Source organism: Oryctolagus cuniculus, chromosome 4 (assembly GCF_964237555.1).
Source record: "Oryctolagus cuniculus chromosome 4, mOryCun1.1, whole genome shotgun sequence".
Taxonomy (NCBI): Eukaryota; Metazoa; Chordata; class Mammalia; order Lagomorpha; family Leporidae; genus Oryctolagus; species Oryctolagus cuniculus.
The window spans coordinates 81,424,894-81,444,719 of record NC_091435.1 but is presented as its reverse complement, the minus strand read 5'-3'; the positions used below and the strand labels follow the sequence as shown (position 1 = coordinate 81,444,719).

The 19,826-nt window shown below is 47.5% G+C and overlaps 1 protein-coding gene across 5 annotated transcripts in view; it reads left to right on the top strand.

Moving 5' to 3' along the window:
* SLC12A8 (solute carrier family 12 member 8) overlaps positions 1–19,826 on the top strand; it is a 190,679-nt gene that overhangs the window by 45,726 nt on the left and 125,127 nt on the right. For all 5 annotated transcript variants that reach the window (XR_007924633.2, XR_011387963.1, XM_051859211.2 and 2 more), the window contains exon 5: positions 5,567–5,798. Coding sequence is in view for 3 of the 5 variants with exons in the window: in XM_051859211.2 (XP_051715171.2) it covers positions 5,567–5,798 (232 nt within the window). In the remaining 2 variants the exon portion in view is untranslated. The remainder of the gene's footprint in view (positions 1–5,566; positions 5,799–19,826) is intronic.

The window sequence follows — 19,826 nt, the reverse complement described above, 5'->3', positions numbered from 1 at the left end:
TTCTTTTAAAAACTTAATTAACTTTAAAGAAGCCACCCAAGAATGATACATCTTTTGCAAGCACTTAGACATAATTACAATACAACTCATTGAGGATGGAGGTCCTGCATGGGAAGTTAGTGCACAGTGACTCCTGTTGTTAATTTAACAATTAACACTCTTGTGTATGATGTCAGTGATCACCTGAGGCTCCCGACGTGAGCTGCCAAGGCTATGGAAGCCTTTTGAATCCACAAACTCCATCAGTGTTTAGACAAGGCCGTAAGGAAAGTGGAAGTTCTCTCCTTCCTTCAGAGAAAAGCACCGCCTCCTTTGATGACCACTGGAATCTCACCCACCAAGGTCTTTCATGTAGGACATTTTTTGCCATTCTATTTTATTTTCTAAAGGATCAACTTTTGGCTTTTGTCTCCTTTCTTCAGTTATTTTTTCTTCTATTGTATTAATTTCATATTTCTAAATACTTCTCTCTGTATGGTGACCTTTTTATGGCCTTTTTTTAAAAGACTTATTTATTTGAAAGAGTTACAGAAAAGGAGACGAGAGAGAGAGAGCGCGCGCGCGTGAGAAAAGAGAATCTTCCATCTGCTGGTTCACTCCCCAAATGGCCACACAGCCGGAATTGGGCCAGTCCAAAGCCAGGAGCCAGGAGCTTCTTCCAGGTCTCCCATGTGGGTGCAGGAGCCCAAGTACTTGGGCCATCTTCCCCTGCTTTCCCAGGTACATTAGCAGGGAGCTTGATCAGAAGTGGTGCAGCTGGGAGTGAGGGGCCTGGTGCTGTGGTGCAGCAGGTTAAAGCCCTGGCCTGAAGCGCTGGCATCCCATATGGGTGCTGGCTCTAGTCCCAGCTGCTCTTCTGATCTAGTTCTTCACTATGGCCTGGGAAAACTGTGGAAAATGGCCCAAGTCTTTGGGCCCCTGCACCCGCATAGGAGACCTGGAAGAAGCTCCTGGCAACTGGCTTCAGATTGGCTCAGCTCTGGCCATTATGGCTGTCTGGAGAGTGAACCAGAGGATGCAAGACCTCTCTCTCTCTCTGTCTCTACCTCTCTCTGTAACTCTTTCAAGTAAATAAAATAAATCTTTAAAAAAAAAAGTGGTGCAGCTGGGACTCGAAGCAGCGCCCATGTGGGATGCTGGCACCACAGGTGGTGGCTTTATCTACTGTGCCAGAGTGCTGGCCCCTATGGCCTCTTTTTAATTTTTATATTTTATTTATTTATTTGAGGGACAGAGAGACAGACAGAGCTCCCATCTGCTTGGTTTATTCCCCAGATACCTGCAACAGCTGGGGCTTGACCAGGCCGAAGCTAGGAGCCAGGAACTCAATCCAGGTCTGCCATGTGGCTGGCAGGTTCTACTTCAGCCATCACCAGTGCCTCCCAGGGCCTGTATTCACAGGTGACTGGAGTCAGGAGGCGGAGCTGGGATTGAATCCAGGTGCTCTGATAGGGGATGCAGATGTTTTAACCACTGGCCCAAATCCCACCCCTATGTGTTCTTAACTTTATTTTTCTTCCTTTTTTAGTTTAGAAATACATTTAAGACATTCCTCCTCTTCCCTCCATACAAGTTTAATTGTGCTTCTTGAGTTTTAGCATAAAGCATTGCCTTTATTTTCATTTCTCCTACTACCAGTATGGATCTACATTTCTATTGTGTTTTTCCCCTGGTTGATTTGGAAGTCCTATGTTTTTAGTTCTTCTAGTAGTTATCATCTATCATTAGAAGCTGTAATTAAGCTTTTATTTTCCAGTTATACTTTCCAACCAAGACATGCTATCACCAGCAAATATGAAATAAAGCTGCATGACACTTTTACTGTCCCAGTTTTCACAGTCATTGCCATCTTTTTTTAAAAAAATATTTTTTAAAATTTATTTGACAGCTAGAGTTATAGACAGACAGAATGACAGAGAGAAAGGTCTTCCTTCCACTGGTTCAGTCCCCAGATGGCCGCAACGGCCAGAGCTGCGCCGATCCGAAGCCAGGAGCTTCATCCAGGTCTCCCATGTGGGTGCAGGGGCCCAAGGACTTGGGCCATCTTCTACTGCTTTCCAAGGCCATAATAAAGAGCTGGATTGGAAGTGGAGCAGCTGGGACTTGAACCGGTGCCCATATGGGATGTTAGCACTGCAGGCGGCAGCTTTACCTGCTGTGCCACAACACCGGCCCCTATTCTATTAACTTTTTTTTTCTTTCTTTAAGTATTTATTTATTTGAAAGAGAGAGAAGGTGAGACGTAGATCTTCTATCTGTTGGTTTACTCCCCAGTTGGCTACAACAGTCAGAGCTGGGCCAGGCTGAAGCCAGGATCTTCATCACAGTCTCCCACGTGGGTACAGGGGCCCAAGTACCTGGGTCATATTCCGCTGCTTTCCCAAGCTCATTAGCAGGGATTGGATTGGAAGTGGAGCGGCTAGGACATGAACTGGTGCCCATATGGGATGCCTGTGGTGCAGGTGGCAGCTTAATCCACTGTACCACAGTACTGGGCCCATATTCCATGAACTTAGAAAAAAAAGTATTTGTTTATTTGAAAGGGAGAGTGACATAGAGCAATCTTCCATCTGCTGGTTCACTATACAGATGGCTGCAATAGGCAGGGCTGAGCCAGGCCAAAGCCAGGAGTCAGGAACTCCATTTGGGTTTCCTACGTGGGTGACGGGGCTCAAGTACTTGGGCCATCTGCTTTCTGAAGTGCACTAGCAAGAAACTGAATTGGAAGTGGAATGGAACCAGCACTCAGACATAGGATGCCCGTGGCACAAGCCGCAGCTTTATCCACTACACCACAATGCTGGTCTCTCCACAGACTTTTTGAAGTACCTATATATATATTTTTAAAGATTTATTTTATTTATTTGAAAGAAAGAGTTACAGGGAGAGGTAGAGACAGAGAGAGAGAGGTCTTCCATCTGCTGGTACACTCCCCAGATGGCCGCAATGGCTGGAGCTGCGCTGATCAGAAGCCAGGAGCCAGGAGTTTCCTTTGGGTCTCCCAGGCAGGTGCAGGGGCCCAAGCACTTGGACCATCTTCCACTGCTTTCCCAGGCCATAGCAGAGAGCTGGATTGGAAGAGGAGCAGCTAGGACTAGAACTGGCACCCATATGGGATGCTGGCGCTTCAGGCTAGGGCTTTAACCCGCTGTGTCACAGCGCCAGCCCCTGAAGTAACTATATTTTATGATATTCATTGCCAACTACCATTTCTCTTCTTCAGGAGCTAATAATAATAAAGTAATGAAAATGCCGATAGCAGTCATTTCTATCACTCAACTGGGAGCCAAATATTGTTCTAGCACTCTGCGTGAATGGTCTCGCTGAATCTTCACGGCCGTGGGAAGTAAGCAGTGTCAGCCTCTGCGTTTCTTAGGCAAGGAAGGGAAGCCCAGTGTGGGGAGGACCCTTCCCCAGGTCGCTGGTCTTGTAGCCCTCGCTCCTGACCACGGGCACTGTCAAGCAATCCCGAGAGCCTTTTCTCCTCCTGTCGCTGGCGTCTGTGGGCAGGAAGGCAACCTTAGGTGCAGAATGGAGAGAGAGAGTCTCTCCTGGAGTGCCTGGAGAGAAAGGCAGCCTTTGCAGCATGGCTCGCCTCGGGGGAGCCAGCTCTGTTCTCCAGCTGAGGAAACACAGGAGCAGATGGCGCATCGGGCTCTGGCGTTGCGCGCTCTGTGGGTTCGAGGCCCTCTGAGCTGATTCGTGCCCCCCATCTTGTCATGTCTGACTTAGATCTGCCGTGAAGAGTCCTGCTGGCCTGGCCAACAGCAGATGGAAAAGCATTGGTAGCACCATCACGCCCTTGGCGATGGGTGTAGAGGAAGTTGGAGGGGCAGGTGCTATGGCACAGTGAGTTAAGCTGCCACTTAGAACACCCGTGTTGCCGTACTGCAGTGCCTGGTTCAAGTCCCGGCTGCTCACTCACTTCTGACCCAGCTTCCTGTTGTGCACCCGGGGAGGCGGCAGGTGATGCCTCGAGCCCCTGCCTCTCTGTCACCCACATAGGAGACCCAGATCGAGTTCCTCACTCCTGGCTTTGGTCTGGCCCCATCCTGACCACTGTGAGCATTTAAGGAGTGAACTAGCAGGTGGCAGATTTCTCTCTTCCTCTCTGTCACTCTGCCTTTCAAATAAAATGAAAATGAATATTTTTTTTTTAAAAAGGCAGAAGCCAAAAAATAAATAAATAAAAGAGAAAGTGCATTTTTGGGTAAATGCAGGAGGCCGTGGGTCTGTCTGTCTGTGTAATGATTGTATTTCTTCTATATTTCTTGGGCTTCCCCTCAACTCAAATCTAAACAGACATGTCTACCGTTATGGGGCACCAGCAGGGTTAGAATGCTGTTTACACTAAGAGTGCAAGTTTGGGGAACGCTGACAGAAATACGTATGCCTCATCGTACGGTAAGCCTGTCTTGGCGAGGAGTGCCTTGTCCGTGAACTCCTCTCAAGTGCAGAAGCTCTGTAGCCTGTCTGGAACATCCAGAAAGTGCTGGTGTGTGGTGGTGCCTGCTCCCCGGAGCACTGTTCATCCACAGATTTCTGTGCATTTGGGAAGTGAACCAGCAGATGGGAAGGAGAAGGTGGGGTGGGACACTGATGGAGTGTGTTGGGGAGAAAGGCAAGACTGGGGCTACAGAGAGGGGTGTGCCCAGCTGGCCCTGGGTGATGAGGAGGGATGAACCTTAGCAGAAGGGGGGCTGAGGCCGAGGACAGGCACAAAATGAGGCTGGTGTTATTTTCAACTGTTTGAAGTATTTTTCAAATATTTCCAGGAAGATAAAACCATGACCCTCAAGCACAAGTAAAATAGATGCATACCAAAGACTTTTTAACTCATGAATTAATGGAAAAGGCAGTAAGATATTAAAGAGGAGTCGAGTATATAGATCCAGACCCTGTGTGGGATGAAGATCAAATCCATGTATTCATGGCTGGGCAACTTCATAAACAAATGTGAGGGTAAGACTGCTAGGTTAGGCACGAGATTAGTTCATGTCTTACAGTACAAAAAACCTCATCTTTTGGATTATCTGTTCCATGGGGTAGAAGTTATTTGCATCTCTACTGGGAAAATATTTGTAAGTTAACATGCAACATCCCTAAGCCAAGGACATTCATTATACTTAATTAGCAGCCAGTGAGTGGAGCTAAGTACATTCACCTGGGCAGTCTTGGGTGGTCTTTGTTGCGTGTGATGTGAAAAGATGGGCCACCCCCCCCCCACTTCCAAGCTTTAGATAATGGTAAAAATAATACTGAGCAACAAAGAAATGGAAAAGCCCTGTGGTTTGCTGTGGTGCCCTTGTGTGGCTCTGTCCAGGACCCCCTGGGTGTTCTTGTTCTGTATTTAGTACCTGAGTGATGCAGACCCAGAACTCTAAAGGCCTCTTTGGCCCAGAGTCCCAGCCATTCCTCCCACAGTCTTTTCATCTGAGCTACCACTGACAGCTTGGATTTGGGCCTGGGGGCGTTTGGAGTCGTAGGGGAGCAGAGCTGGGGGTGGGGGCCGGCTCCCGGGGCTCTGCTGTCTGGCCGGCCCTGCCTACCTGGACTCCCCCATCAGTGTGTTGCAGGTGCCATGTACATCACTGGCTTTGCTGAGTCCATCTCGGATTTGCTGGGCCTCGGGGACATCTGGGCCGTGCGAGGTATCTCGGTGGCCGTGCTCCTGGCCTTGCTGGGGATTAACCTGGCGGGCGTCAAGTGGATCATCCGCCTCCAGCTGCTGCTGCTGCTCCTGCTGGCCGTGTCCACGCTGGACTTTGTGGTGGGCTCTTTCAGCCACCTGGACCCAGGTAAGCCTTTTGAGGTTTTGGTGCATCTGCTCTGCTGGTGTGTGTCTAAAGATGTGAACTGGCTGACTCTGCCCCTCCCCCTCCCAGGCATTGCCTGCTGGTCGGGAGGGGCCACTCCTGAGCAGGTACATGGGTCAGTCTTGGGGCAGCTCCGCAGATGCCTTCTTTAGCCCCTCTTCATAAGGATTTTTTCACTCAGCACATTTTTCAAGATTCATGTTTATGTATTTGAAAGGTAGAGTTACAGAGTGGCAGAGTCAGAGAGAGAGAGAGAGACAAGACAGAGACAGAGATGTTTTCTATCCACTGGTTTACTCCCCAAATGGCTGCAACAGCTGGAGCTGAGCCAGTCCAAAGCCAGGAGCGAGGAGCTTCCTTCAGCTCTCCTAAAAGGTGCAGGGGCCCAAGCACTTGGGCCATCTTCTGCTGCTTTCCCAGGCCATAGCAGAGAGCTAGATGGGAGGTGGAGCAGCCAGGACTCGAACTGGTGCCCATGTGGGATGCTAGCCTTGCAGGCAGCAGCTTTACCTGCTACAGCACATCTCCGGCCCCTCACTCAGCACATTTGATACATTTCCTTTTATTTTATTTCTACTTATAAGGAAAGCCAGAACATTTAGGTGAAGCAAAGTAAAAAAATACAACCAATCAAATTGGTATCAGTGGTTAAGAGAGTGGGCAGAGTGCATCTAGGATTAGGGAAGACTAATAACTGATTTTATCTGTCATACTTTCTTTTTTTCTTTCTCACTTTTTTTTAAAAGACTTGGTGTATTATAACCAATGTCAACAATTGCCATTTCTGGGAGATGGGAGGTGTGTTTGATGATGGTTTTCTGTATTAAATTTTTCCCCAAAATAAAAATATGAATCTGTTAACTACACATACACAAAATAGGCAGTGAGTATAGCCTTGCACCTTTTGGGAATGGTGTCATATATTTGTAATCAATCACCATTTAATAAAATCCTGGGTTTTCCTCTCAGCAACCTTAACCCTAAATGCTACCCTCTGTGTGAGGAGCTGTCACCCAGGATGTCCCTGACTTTGCACTTTTCTGATTTGTGGTGGTTTGCCCTTGAAAGTCTTCACTTCTTTCCAGAGAACAGGGCTGTTCCTAGGATGCTGTGGAAACAAGGAACTGCCTGATATTTCACACTTCAGGACTCTGTCTTTGTGCTGTGACAGTTCCCAGGCATCTCCATTGGAATCTGGACAGGGCAAGGGTTTATCAGCTGTGTTAAAAACACAGAACAAAGTCCCGGTTGGGGCGCCGGATTCTGTCCCGGTTGCCCCTCTTCCAGGCCAGCCCTCTGCTGTGGCCAGGGAGTGCAGTGGAGGATGGCCCAGGTGCTTGGGCCCTGCACCCCATGGGAGACCAGGAGAAGCACCTGGCTCCTGGCTCCTGCCTTCAGATCAGCGCGGTGCGCCGGCCACAGCATGCCGGCCGCGGCGGCCATTGGAGGGTGAACCAACGGCAAAGGAAGACCTTTCTCTCTGTCTCTCTCTCTCACTGTCCACTCTGCCTTTAAAAAAAATAAAAAAAAACACAGAACAAAAGCATGCTGTCTCTCACGATGACCTCCACTGGTGGTGATGGGGGTGACGGTGACTGCATCACACTGAGCCCTTGCTGTGTGCCAGGTCTCGTGCTTAGCACTTAGCTCTTCTTGTTTAGTCCTTATCACCACCTCATGAGGTAAGAGCAATCACACCCGCTGTACAGATAAGGAAGCCGAAGCTCAAAGACGATCGCACCTGTGGATGTGACCGTGGATCTGTTTGCGCCTAAAGCCGAGCCATCCTCTGAGGTGGGAGCTGGGCCTGTTCTCACGTTCCATGGTGTCTATTTGGCATAGTGACTCCACCTTTTCTGTATGAAGCTGCCTTTTATGTGTGTTCTTTGTTGTTGTTGTTTTTTAATGATTTATTTTTTATTTATTTGAAAGACAGAGTTAGAGAATGAGAGAGAGAGAGAGAGAGAGATTGATTGAGAGAGAGAGAGATCTTCCATCCATCTGCTGGCTCACTCCCCAAATGGCCACAGTGGCTAGGGCTGGGGCGGGCTGAAGCCAGGAGCTTGGAGCTCCATCCAGATCTCCCAGCTGGGTGCAGGGGCTGAAGCACTTGGGCCATCTTCTGCTGTTTTCCTAGGTGTATTAGCAGGGAGCTGGAGTGGAAGCAGAGCAGCTGGGACTTGAACAGTGATCGTAAGGGATGCCAGCATCACAGGTGTCGACTTTGCCCACTGTGCCACACTGCCCGCCCTGATGTGTGTTCTTTTCTAACAGTGTTGGTTGTAGAAAGGTCAGAGTGCAGTTGGCACGTGCCGATCTGGCCTCATCACTTCATATGTTATAATTCTTTTGTTGGAAGATCGTCACTGCCTTGAACACCCTGGTGTTTCCTGCTCTCTGTCATCTTGGTCCCTCTCCCTGAGCCCCAGATGATTCAGTGCTCAATGGTCAACCCCTGCACAGAAGGGGCTCTGGCACCCAGTCCCAGATTTAGGACACTGTGGTCCCCACACTGGCAGCTTGCTAGCCGCTGGGAGTGTCTCCATTGGCTGGAAGGTGTGGCTTTTTTCCCTTGGCCCTGCAGAGATGGCCCACGTACGAAGGGGAGGCTGGCCCTTGACCTTGAACTGTCATTGAAGGCATGAGACCACCCCGGTCTGGATTCCTGGGGGCTTCCACAGCCTGCCAGCCCTGCCCTGACCATGGGCATGGTCACTGAAAGGGCACATGCGGTCACATTACTGACGGATGCTCCTGGCCTCCTTGAATCCTTGCGGGGCTGCTATGTTTTCCTTCTTTGTGATTAGAAGTTTTCTCAGCTGCTCCTCTGAGTTACTCCAAATATTTCTCCTTCCTTCTGGTCAGCACATTAGCAGGGTGTAGTGTGAAATGAAATTTATTTTCAATCATTCCCATAGCAACTGGCCCCTGTAGGATCTGTTTTTGGTATCACCAATAGTTTATATGGGTTACTTTCCTTGTGGTTAGAAATCCACACAAAACCAGACCATCAGCCTTCAGAATGGGTTTAGCAGAGGGACTGCAACTCTTAAGAAAAGTGACAGAGACGTTTGAAAAATGACTGGAAGGAACTGAGCCTGTGTGCTAGCAGCCATTGTCTTTCTGGTCAAGTTTTGTGTGGCTGTCTGATCTCCTTCCTGCTTTTGTTCCAACTTACTCGTATTTCTTTTAAAAACATGAATGGCATAGTGTTCAGAGCAGGTGTAGGTTCATCAGATAGTGCAGAGGTTCTGTATACTGCTTCTTTCCCCCTGCACGCCTCCCAGGCTCGCGTCGTATGGATGAACACATTACTATTAATGGACATCCATAGCTTCAGAGACCATCTTGCTGTCTGTCCCCTGTCTGATCTATCATGTCCTTCATCCGTGGCAGCATCCAGAGTCTCCTGCCCTGGACACCCCCACTCCCTCTATGAATCCCTCCCAACCTCTACCCCAGACAGCCCAGTCTTTTCCCTGCCTCTGTGTTTTGAGTTTTCAGCATGGCATATTGTTGGAACTGTGCAGTAGGTGGTCTTTTCAGACTTGTTTCTTTCACTAAATAGTATGCATTTAAGTTTCCTCCATGGCTTTTTGTGGCTTGATAGCATCACCGAGCATTCTGTTGTCTGGGTATACATTCACTGAGGGGCGTCTTGGTTGCTTCCAATTTTTAGCAAGTATGAATAAAACACAGCTGTGTTCAGACTTTTATAAGGATACATTTTCAACTCATTTGGGTGAATACCCAGCAGTGCTCGCTGGATCTCATGGTGAGGCTATATTTACTTTGTAAGAAACTGCGGAGCTGTCTTCCAAAGTGGCTGTCCCACTTTGCATTTGCACCAGCAAAGAATGAGAATTCCCATTGCTCTGCCTCCTTGTCAGAGTTTAGTACTGTCAGGTTTTTTTTTTTTTTTTTTTTTTTTTGACAGGTAGAGTTATAGACAGAGAGACAGAGAGAAAGGTCTTCCCTTTCCGTTGGTTCACTCCCCAAATGGCCGCCACGGCTGGCGCTGTGCTGATCCGAAGCCAGGAGCCAGGTGCTTCCTCCTGGTCTCCCATGTGGGTGCAGGGGCCCAAGCACTTGGGCCATCCTCCACTGCCCTCCCGGGCCACAGCAGAGAGCTGGACTGGAGGAGGAGCAACCAGGACTAGAACCCAGCACCCATATGGGATGCTGGCACCGCAGGTGGAGGATTAACCAAGTGAGCCATGGTGCCAGCCCCTGTACTGTCAATTTTTAAAAAATTTGTTTGAGTGATTCTGGTAGGTGTGCAGAAGTCTCATTACTGTGCTAATTGACGATTCTCTAGTGATGTTGATGCTCAGCATGTTTTTGTCTGCTTGTTTGCCATCTACATATCATCTCTAGTGACGTCTGTCTAAATATTTTGCCCTTTTTCAATTATTTATTTTTTTATTCAAAAGGTAGATATATACAGACACACGCACACACATACAGAGAGAAAGCTCTGTTCAGCTGGTTCACTCCTCAAATTCCTGCCAGGACTAGGTCAGGCCAAGCTGGGCACAAGGAGCTCATCACTCCAGCTATCACGTGGGTGGCAGGGACTCAATTACTTGAGCCGTCCCCACTGCCTCCCAGGGGCGGCATTAGCAGGAAGCTGGAGTCAGGAGCCGGAGCCAGGAGCAAATCCAGGCCCTCCTACGTGGGATGTGCATCATGGCTACTAGTTTGAATGCCTGCCCCTGTTTTTTTTTTTTTTTCCCCCCCAGTTGAGTTTTAGACACAAGCCTTTTATCAGATAGGTGTTTTGTAAAGATTTTCCCCTACCCTGTCTTTTCATTCTCTTAAGTATCTTTTGCAAAGCAGATGTTTTAATTTATTTTTAAGAATTTATGTAAGAGAGAGACAGAGCTCTGATCTGGCTTATTCCTCCAATTCCACAAGAGATAAAGCTGGGCTGGGCGGGGCTGGGCCTGTGCTGGGAGCCAGGAACTCAGCCTGGGTCTTCCAGGTGAGTGACAGGAACCCAGTGACTTGAGTTGTCACCTCTGCCTCCCAGGGTTTATATTAGCAAGCAGTCATAGTCAGCGGCAGAGGTGGGTATGGAACCCAGGTATTGCACTGTGGGATGTGGGCTTAACTGACACCTTAACCACTAAGCCACATGCCTGCCCCAACAGAATTGTGTGTGTGTGTGTGTGTGTTTTTTAAAGCTTTGTTTTATTTATTTGAAAGGCAGAGTTACAGAGAGAGTAGGGGAGAGAGAGAGAGAAATCTTCTGTCTGCTGGTTTACTCCCCCAAATGGCTATAATGGCCAGGGCTGAGCCAGGTTGAAACCAGGAGCCAGGAACTTCACTGGGGTCTCCTACGTGGTGCAGGGCCCAAGCACTTAGGCCACCTCCTACTGCTTTCCCCAGGCCGTCAGCAGGGAGCTGGATCAGAAGTGGAACAGCTGGGACTTGAAACAGCACTCATATGGGATGCTGGCACTGTAGGCAGAGGCTTTACCTGCTGTGCCACAATGCTGGTCTGCAGCAGAAGTTTTTAACCGTCATGAAATCTAACTTGTCAATTATTTCCTTCATGGATGATGCTTTGGGAGTTGTACCCAAAAAATCATTGCTAAATCCAAGGTCATGTTGTTCTCTTTCACTAGTGTTATTTTAAAAGTCCTAAAACAAGTTTTTAAGATTCATTTATTTATTTGAAAAGCAGAGTTAGATGAAAAGTCAGAGGGAGGGAAGGAGGGATGGGGGGGGGAGAGAGAGAGAGAGAGAGACAGACAGACAGACACTGAAACTCTCCATCTACTGATTCAGTCCCCATGCAGCTGCATCTGGGTCTCCCATATGGGTAACAGAGACCCAATTACTGGGGCCATCCTCTACTGCGTTTCCATGCACATTAGCAGGGAGCTGGATCAGAAGTGGAACAGCCAAGATTTGAACCAGTGCCCATATGGAAAGCTGGCGTTGTAGGCAGTGGTTTAAATTTTAAGCACAGTTTTAACCTAGTTTTCTTTCCCTTCTTTGAATATAAAAAGCTAGAGGAGTCCAAGCAATGCTGAGATACGTAATGTAAGAGTAAGGTGACAAATGGGACGTTCTTCCTCCTGCCAGTGTCCGTGTCTTCCTCGTCTATTGCTATTGAACAAATCACTCACAATTTAGTGGAGCCAAGCAACCATCAGCATCTACCTGTGGCTTTTTTGGGGGCCAGGGAGCTGGAGTGGTGTGGCTGGGGGTCTCCCGTGAGAGTCTGTCAGAGGTCAGCAGGGGATCCAGGCTCTGTTGGGGCTGGAGAGCTGGCTGGTGAGTGGCCTTCCAGACGAGGGGTGGCTGACTCCCCTCAGAGCACACAGAGCCGGGCCAGTGATCGCCTTTCCCAGGCCCAGCCTCCCAAGCTACGCAGCATGCCTGCAGCATGGGCACCTTCAAAAGGAGGGGAATTCGCTGCTGCCTTCCGAACGGAAAAGTCTCCAAGAATTGGCAGGCATGTTTAGAAGGCACAGGAGTTATAATTTTAATTTAGGAAAAAGTGTTTTCTTTAATACACTTCAATTGTATTTTCCCCTTTATTTGGGAGACAAAGTGTTCCTTTGTAAAAAAAAATTTAAGTGAACAATGAAAGTTTGACGCCTCTCTCTGGATTCTCCTACTCCCAAAGGGAGCTTGGCACATACCTTTCCAGGCTGCTTGTGCGTGTAGGGAATACCTGTGCACAGTTCTCAGGCAGTGCAGCTGAATCCTGCTACCCCACTCTGTCACACATCATGAGCATCCTTCCCTGCATGGCGCTCCATTTTGCAGATTCAAAATGCTTTATATTTAAAGATTTCTTGATAGATAGTTAGATTTTTTTCCCATTTGTTGCTATTACCAACAGTGCTGATGTCAACATCTTGTACAAAAGTGGAACTTATTTCTGCAGGATCAAGGGCTATAAATAGAATTCATAGGATGAAAGGCAAGCATGTTTAAATTAATGAAGATAACTTTTCTTATTGCTACCTGTATTTCTTTTTCTTTGAACTATCATCTTCCCCTATCTTTCTGTTAGGTTGTCCTATTCTTTGATGATTTATAGATGTTCTTTTGCCTTAGCAATTAACTTAACACCAAACATTTGTTTAAGTTTCTGCTAGACAGTGTTGAGAATTTATTCATAATATATTATCCCTTCTAATATTAATTTTTATATACAATAAAAATGACACATGCACTTAAAAATGTTTACTTTTGGGTCAAATCATGTACTTGGCTTGTTTGCTTTCTTGTCTGTCTTCCGGCTTTTCCTGAAATGAAACTTACTCCATGTGTCAGTTTCCCAGGGCTGCCCTAACAAATTACCACACTTTAAAGTGGCAGAGATTTATTCTTTTGCAGTTCTGGAGGCCAGAGGCTGGAATGAAGGTACAGCCAGGCCCGCTCCCCTCCAAGGCTCCCAGGGAGGATCCTGCCTGGCCGCATCACTCCCATCTCTGCCTCTGTCTTTATACACCCTTCCCCTATGGTCTTTCCTCTGTGTGTCTCTATTAAGGACCACTTGTCACTAGAAGTAGGACTTGGGTCACTCAGGCTGATCTCACTGGAAATCCTTAACGGAAGTCTATCTACAAAGACTCTTTTCAGATAAGGGAACATTCACAGGTCCCTGGGGTGCAGATGTGGACTTACCTTTCGCAAGCTGATTCAACCTGCTGCCTGTTGTCATTGTTTACAGTAAGCAGATTCCATGCAATTCATGTACACAGCTTTTTTTTTTTTTTTTTTTTGACAGAGTGGACAGTGAGAAAGAGAGAGAGGAAAGTCTTCCTTTTTCCATTGGTTCACCCCCCAATGGCCACTGTGGCCGGTGCACTGCGCTGATCCGAAGCCTGGAGCCAGGTGCTTTTCTTGGTCTCCCATGCGGGTGCAGAGCCCTAGGACTTGGGCCATCCTCCACTGCACTCCCAGGCCAGAGCAGAGAGCTGGACAGGGACTAGAACCTGGTGTGCCGGCGCCACAGGCGGAGGATTAGCCTATTGAGCCGCAGCGCCGGCCCACAGCTTTTTTTTTTAAGAAACTTTTTTTTATTTAATGAGTATAAATTTCATAAGTACAACTTTAGGAATATAGTAATTCTTCCCACTATACTGCCCTCCCACCTCACCTCCTCCTCCCTCTCCCATTCTCCATTAAGATTCCTTATCAATTAACTTTATACACAGAAGACCAACTCTATACTAAGTAAAGGTTTCTACAGTTTGCACACACACACACACACGCAATATAAAAAATACTGTTTGGGAATACATTTTACAGTTAATTCTCATTGTACAACTCATTGAGGCCAGAGGTCCTGCATGGGGAGTAAGTACACAGTGACTCCTGTTATTAATTTAACAATTAACTCTTACATGTGACATCAGTTATCACCTGAGGCTCTTGACATGAGTGCCAAGGTTATGGAAGCCTTTTGAGTACACAGTCTCCATTAGGCAAGGTCATAGGCAAAGTGGAAGTTCTCTCCTCCCTTCAGAGAAAGTACATCCTTTTTTTTTTTTTTATCTTTTATTTAAAGAATATAAATTTCCAAAGTACGACTCATGGGTTACAATGGCTTCCCCCCCCATACCGTCCCTCCCACCCACAACCCTCCCCTTTCCCACTCCCTCTCCCCTTCCATTCACATCAAGATTCATTTTCGATTATCTTAATATACAGAAGATCAGCTTAGTATACCTTAAGTAAGGATTTCAACAGTTTGCTCCCACACAGAAACATAAAGTGAAAAATAATAGATGATTTTTTTAAAATGATGATGAAATCAGATCAGACCTATTGTCATGTTTAATCCCAGTGAGAGTCAAGTTGGGAATTGATAATTTTTTTTTTTTTTTTTACAGAAGATCAGTTTAGTGTACAAGTAAAGATTTCAATCGTTTGCACCCCCATAGAAACACAAAGTGAAATATACTGTTTGAGTACTCGTTATAGCATTAAGCCTCAGTGTACAGCACATTAAGGACAGAGATCCTACATGAGGAGTAAGTGCACAGTGACTCCTGTTGTTGACTTTACAAATTGACACTCCTGTTTATGGCATCAGTAATCTCCCTATGCACCAGTCATGAGTTTCCAAGGCTATGGAAGCCCCTTGAGTTCTCCGACTCTTATCTTGTTTAGACACGGTCATAGTCAAAGTGGAGGTTCTCTCCTCCCTTCAGAGAAAGGCACCTCCCTCTTTGAAGACCTGTTCTTTCCACTGGGATCTCACTCACAGAGATCTTTTTGCCAGAGTGTCTTGGCTTTCCATGCCTGAAATACTCTCATGGGCTTTTCAGCCAGATCCGAGTGCCTTTAGGGCTGATTCTGAGGCCAGAGTGCTATTTAGGACATCCGCCATTCTATGAGTCTGCTGAGTATCTCACTTCCCATGTTGGATCACTCTCCCCTTTATTTATTCTATCGGTTAGTGTTAGCAGATACTAGACTTGTTTATGTGCTCCCTTTGACTCTTAGTCCTTTCATTATGATCAATTGTGAACTGAAATTGATCACTTGGAATAGTGAGATGGCATTGGCACATGCCACCTTGATGGGATTGAATTGGAATCCCCTGGTATGTTTCCAACTCTACCAATTGGGGCAAGTCAGCCCGAGCAAGTACATCCTTTTTTGCGGGCCACTTCTTTCCACTGGGGTCTCACTCTCAGAAATCCTTCATGTATAACATTTTTTTTTTTTTTGTCATAGTGTCTTCACTTTCCATGCCTGAAATGCTTTCATGGTCTTTTCAACCTGACCAGAATGCCTTAAGGGCTAATTCTGAGGTCAGCGTGCTCTTTGGAGCGATTGTCATTCTATGAGTCTGCTGTGTGAACTGCTTCCCAGGTTGGAACATTCTCTCCTTTTTAATTCTATCTATTGTTATAAACAGACACTTGATCTTATTTATATGATCCCTTTATGACTTAATCCTATCTATATGATCACTTTAACACTTAAGATGGCATTATTACCACCCAGCTTAATGAAATTTGGAGTCCCATGGCAAGTTTTTAGCTGTACCCTTAGAAGTAAGTCCATAGAACTGTATGCAGGGTCATGTACACAGCTTTAAGAACATAATTATACTTCCCACCCTCACTCCTCCACCTTTTCTGATTTTTCTTTTCTTTCTTTCTTTTTTTTTTTTTTTTTTTTTTTTGACAGGCAGAGTGGACAGTGAGAGACAGAGAGAAATGTCTTCCTTTTCCATTGGTTCACCCCCCAATGGCTGCTGCAGCCAGCACGCCGTGGCCGGCGCACCACACTGATCCGAAGCCAGGAGCCAGGTACTTCTCCTGGTCTCCCATGCGAGTGCAGGGCCCAAGGACTTGGGCCATCCTCCACTGCCTTCCCGGGCCACAGCAGAGAGCTGGCCTGGAAGAGGGGCAACCGGGACAGAATCCGGCGCCCCGACCAGGACTAGAACCCGGGGGAGCCAGTGCCACAGGCAGATGATTAGCCTAGTGAGCCGCGGTGCCAGCCTATTTTTCTTTTAATTTTTCCATTGACATACTTTAAATTTACTTTGTAAGCACAAGCCTAATCCTCCTCTCAGTAAAGAATTCAGTAAGTAGTAAGTAGAAAGAACACTGTTACTCAGGAGTATAGACAAGGGCTATAAACAATAACAAAATTGCCAGATGTCTCTGATTTGTGATAACTAATATGTGGAGTACACATCATTATTTTTATTTGCTGTCTTTTCTAGGGTCTTATGGCTATTTTAAACTGCCCCCCCCCCACCAGGAGCTCTCAAATACTTATGGGTGTCCTGCAGTGCCCCCTCCATCATGCTTTGCTTTTTGAAGCGGCCTGCCTTCTCCTGGATGCAGGGCCTGGCTGGGGTCTACCTCCCCTGCATACAGTGGGTGACCCCTGCTGTTTGGATCCCAAATCATTCTCCCCTGTCTGTGACAGACAGCATCACTTTTCTACTGTGATTGGTAGGAGATCTCAAAATCTACCTTGCAAACATTTCTCCATAGCATTTTGCAGTCATCATTGCTGTCTCTGCTAGCACTCAGCAGGCAGCAAGAGGGGTGGGCTGCTGCCCTGACTGCTGCTCCTGGTGGGTGGCCCCTTTCTTCTCACAGTGCTTGTTAGCCCCTTCCCTTTACCCATGGTGTTCTAAGGTGTCCTAATGAACATCTTTATTCATTGGCCTAGGCACTTTCAGTCCAAGATTTTCAGTTATGTCTTGGACAGTTTCTTTCTTTTAAACATTTATTTTCATTCCATTTTAAAGATCTAGAGACACAGACAGATCTTCCACCTGGTAGTTTACTTTCCAAATGCCTGAAACAGCTGGGGCCAGGCCAGGTTGAAATTAGGAGCCCGGAACTCAATCCAGGTCTCAGGTATGGGTGGCAGGCATCAAAGTACTTGAGCCATTACCCTCTGCCTCCTAGGGTGTGCATTAGCAGGAAAGTGGGTTAGCAGCAGATGATCTGGGACTACAAACCAGTCACTGTGATAGAGCAGGCAAGCCAGGCAGTATCTTAACCACTGTGCCAAATACCTGCCCCTTGGGTAGTTTTTTTCACTTTGTTTTCTCTGGTTTTTGGTTTTCTTTAAAAAGGTTTACTTATTTATGTATTTGAAGCAGGGCTGGGAATGGAGAGAGAAATAGAGAGATCATGATCTTCCATCTGCTGATTCACTCCCCAAATGCTCTCGGCAGTCCAGGCTTTGCTAGACCGAAGCCATGAACCTGGAACGCCATCTGGGTGGCTCACATGAATGGCGGGGACCCAAGTACCTGCGTCGTCATCGTTGCCCTCCCAGCCACATGAGCAGTGGCTGGGTCAGAAGTGCAGTAGCTGGGACTCAGACTAGTGTTCTGATCTGGAATGCAGGCATCACAAGTAGAGGCTTAGCCAGCTGCACTGCACTACCCACCCATTCTGATCTACATTTTCTCCGTGAGTTCTGGTTCTGACCAGTTAGATGTCGGAGCTCCCGTTTGATTGTTTTAAATCTTCACTCTTAGGTAATTCATCTCTGCCTAGCCAGCTTTTCATTACTATAAGAAGATACCCATAAAGCTAACTTTATGAAGAGAAAGGATTTATTTAGCTCACAGTTTTGGAGGGTCAAGTCCAAGACTGGTTGCCCCTGGTTTGCCTCTGATGAGGGTGGAACAGGTGCAGATCCAGGACGCAGAGAGCAGCCCAGCCTGTTCGGCTTTTGTAGCCAGCGTTTTCCTTGAGAGCTTGCCTCTGAGCGCAGGCACCACGGTGACCTAGGGACCTCCCACTGAGCCTACCTCCTAAACGCCATCCTTGGCTTCAGGGTCCTCTCTCTGAGTACCATTCACTTACCACTTTCGGGACCAGACCTTCAACATGTGGACTTTGGAGACACTCAGCATTGAAACTAATTTCCAGCCCGTGGCAGTCTTATTTCCCACCTGGCTGCTTTATGGGAAATGTCCTCATCTTTGGTTTCCAGCTTTCAACTGAATTGGGTGTTCTGGCCCTCCTTCACTTCCAAGAGCTCTTTATTCTCTGACCATCAGTTTTGGAACCACACCTTGCTCTTGTTTCAGGGATAGAAAATCACTTCTGACTCTCCCAGGCTGCAGAGTATGAGTTTTGTTTTCTCTTGAAATTTTCTTTTGCTCTCTGTTTGTTTCCAGGTTTGTTTGTTGGTTACCTTGTTTTCCTCTCCCTGTTCACCACAGCCAGCTTTCTTGGGATGTCTGGGAGTCCCTGTCTGTTCCTGCATGTTTAATCAGAGGCACTAAAAGGCTGATTGACCTATTGTGTATCCTGTATGGCGGCGGGGGCCCTGTGGCCCAGGCATTGCTGTGTCATTGGAAGTCCCCAGATGTCCATTTCCATGGGTCTATCTGCAGGTGTGCTTTGTGATTTTTTTTTCATTAAGGTTTTTTTATTTACTTTGAAAGAGTTACAGTGAGAAAGAGAAAGAGGGAGACAGAATGATCTTCCATCTGCTGGCTCACTCCCCAGATGACCGCATCAGCCAGTGCTGGGCCAGGCCGGAGCCAGGAGCTTCCTCTGGGTCTCCCATGTGGGTGGCTGAGCCATCCTTGGGCCATCCTCCACTGCTTTTCCCAGGCTATTAGCAGGGAGCTGGATCAGAAGTGCAACGGATAGGATGTGAACCTGCGCCCACATGGAATGCCGGCATTGCAGGCAGCTGCTTTACCTGCTACCCCACAGCGCCAGCCCCGTGGTTGGTGTTTTTGCAGAGAGGAATTCTCTCATTCCCTGCCCGGGAAACACCTGACTGCCCCAGCGGTGGGCACAGGGTGAGATGGGCATGGGGGCTGGGGGCCCGGCCATCCAGGTGTGGATTCTCACTCAGCATGGTGCTTGCCACCTGCACATCCCTGCCTCTGCTGTGTCCTTCCATCCACAGCTGTCTCTGTGCTGTTGTCTTGGGACACTGTGCCCTTTGTGCCAGCCCCAGATGTCCCCTAACAGTAGGTCTTCCTCACTGTTCCCCTCGGCTGCCCTGGCTCCTCAGCCTGCAGCTGGCAGCATGGCCCCTCTGTGTTTCTCCCCCTCCCACCCAGGCTCCTCCAAGACAAGCACCATTGCCCAGGGCTCTGGAAGACAGAGCTCCCTTACTGCACACAGCTGAACAGCAAGACTACTCGATTCGAGCAAGACACCCTCAAGCATTTGTTTGGCTTTCAGCTCCTAAAATGCCATTTCTTTGGCTCATATTTTCATTTACATAAGAAGATGAGTGTCAAGCCAAAACCATCTTATTGCCACAGAAGACAGGCAAATATAGAGCAAATACATTTTAGAAAATAAAGTGACATGTGGCACATTTTAATTCTGTGTTCTGCATTTAAAAAGAACTCCTGCTTCTCCGAGCTTGAATTTTTTGGCTATGGAGAAAGACAGTTGCCTTGCCCGTGTCTGTAGTGCCCCAGAGCCGTGTCACGCACACTGCTGTGCCGTGGCACTCTGCCCTCTGCTGTGGCGCTGTCAGTGGGACGGAGCACAGCAGGGCCAGGTGCGGGGTCAC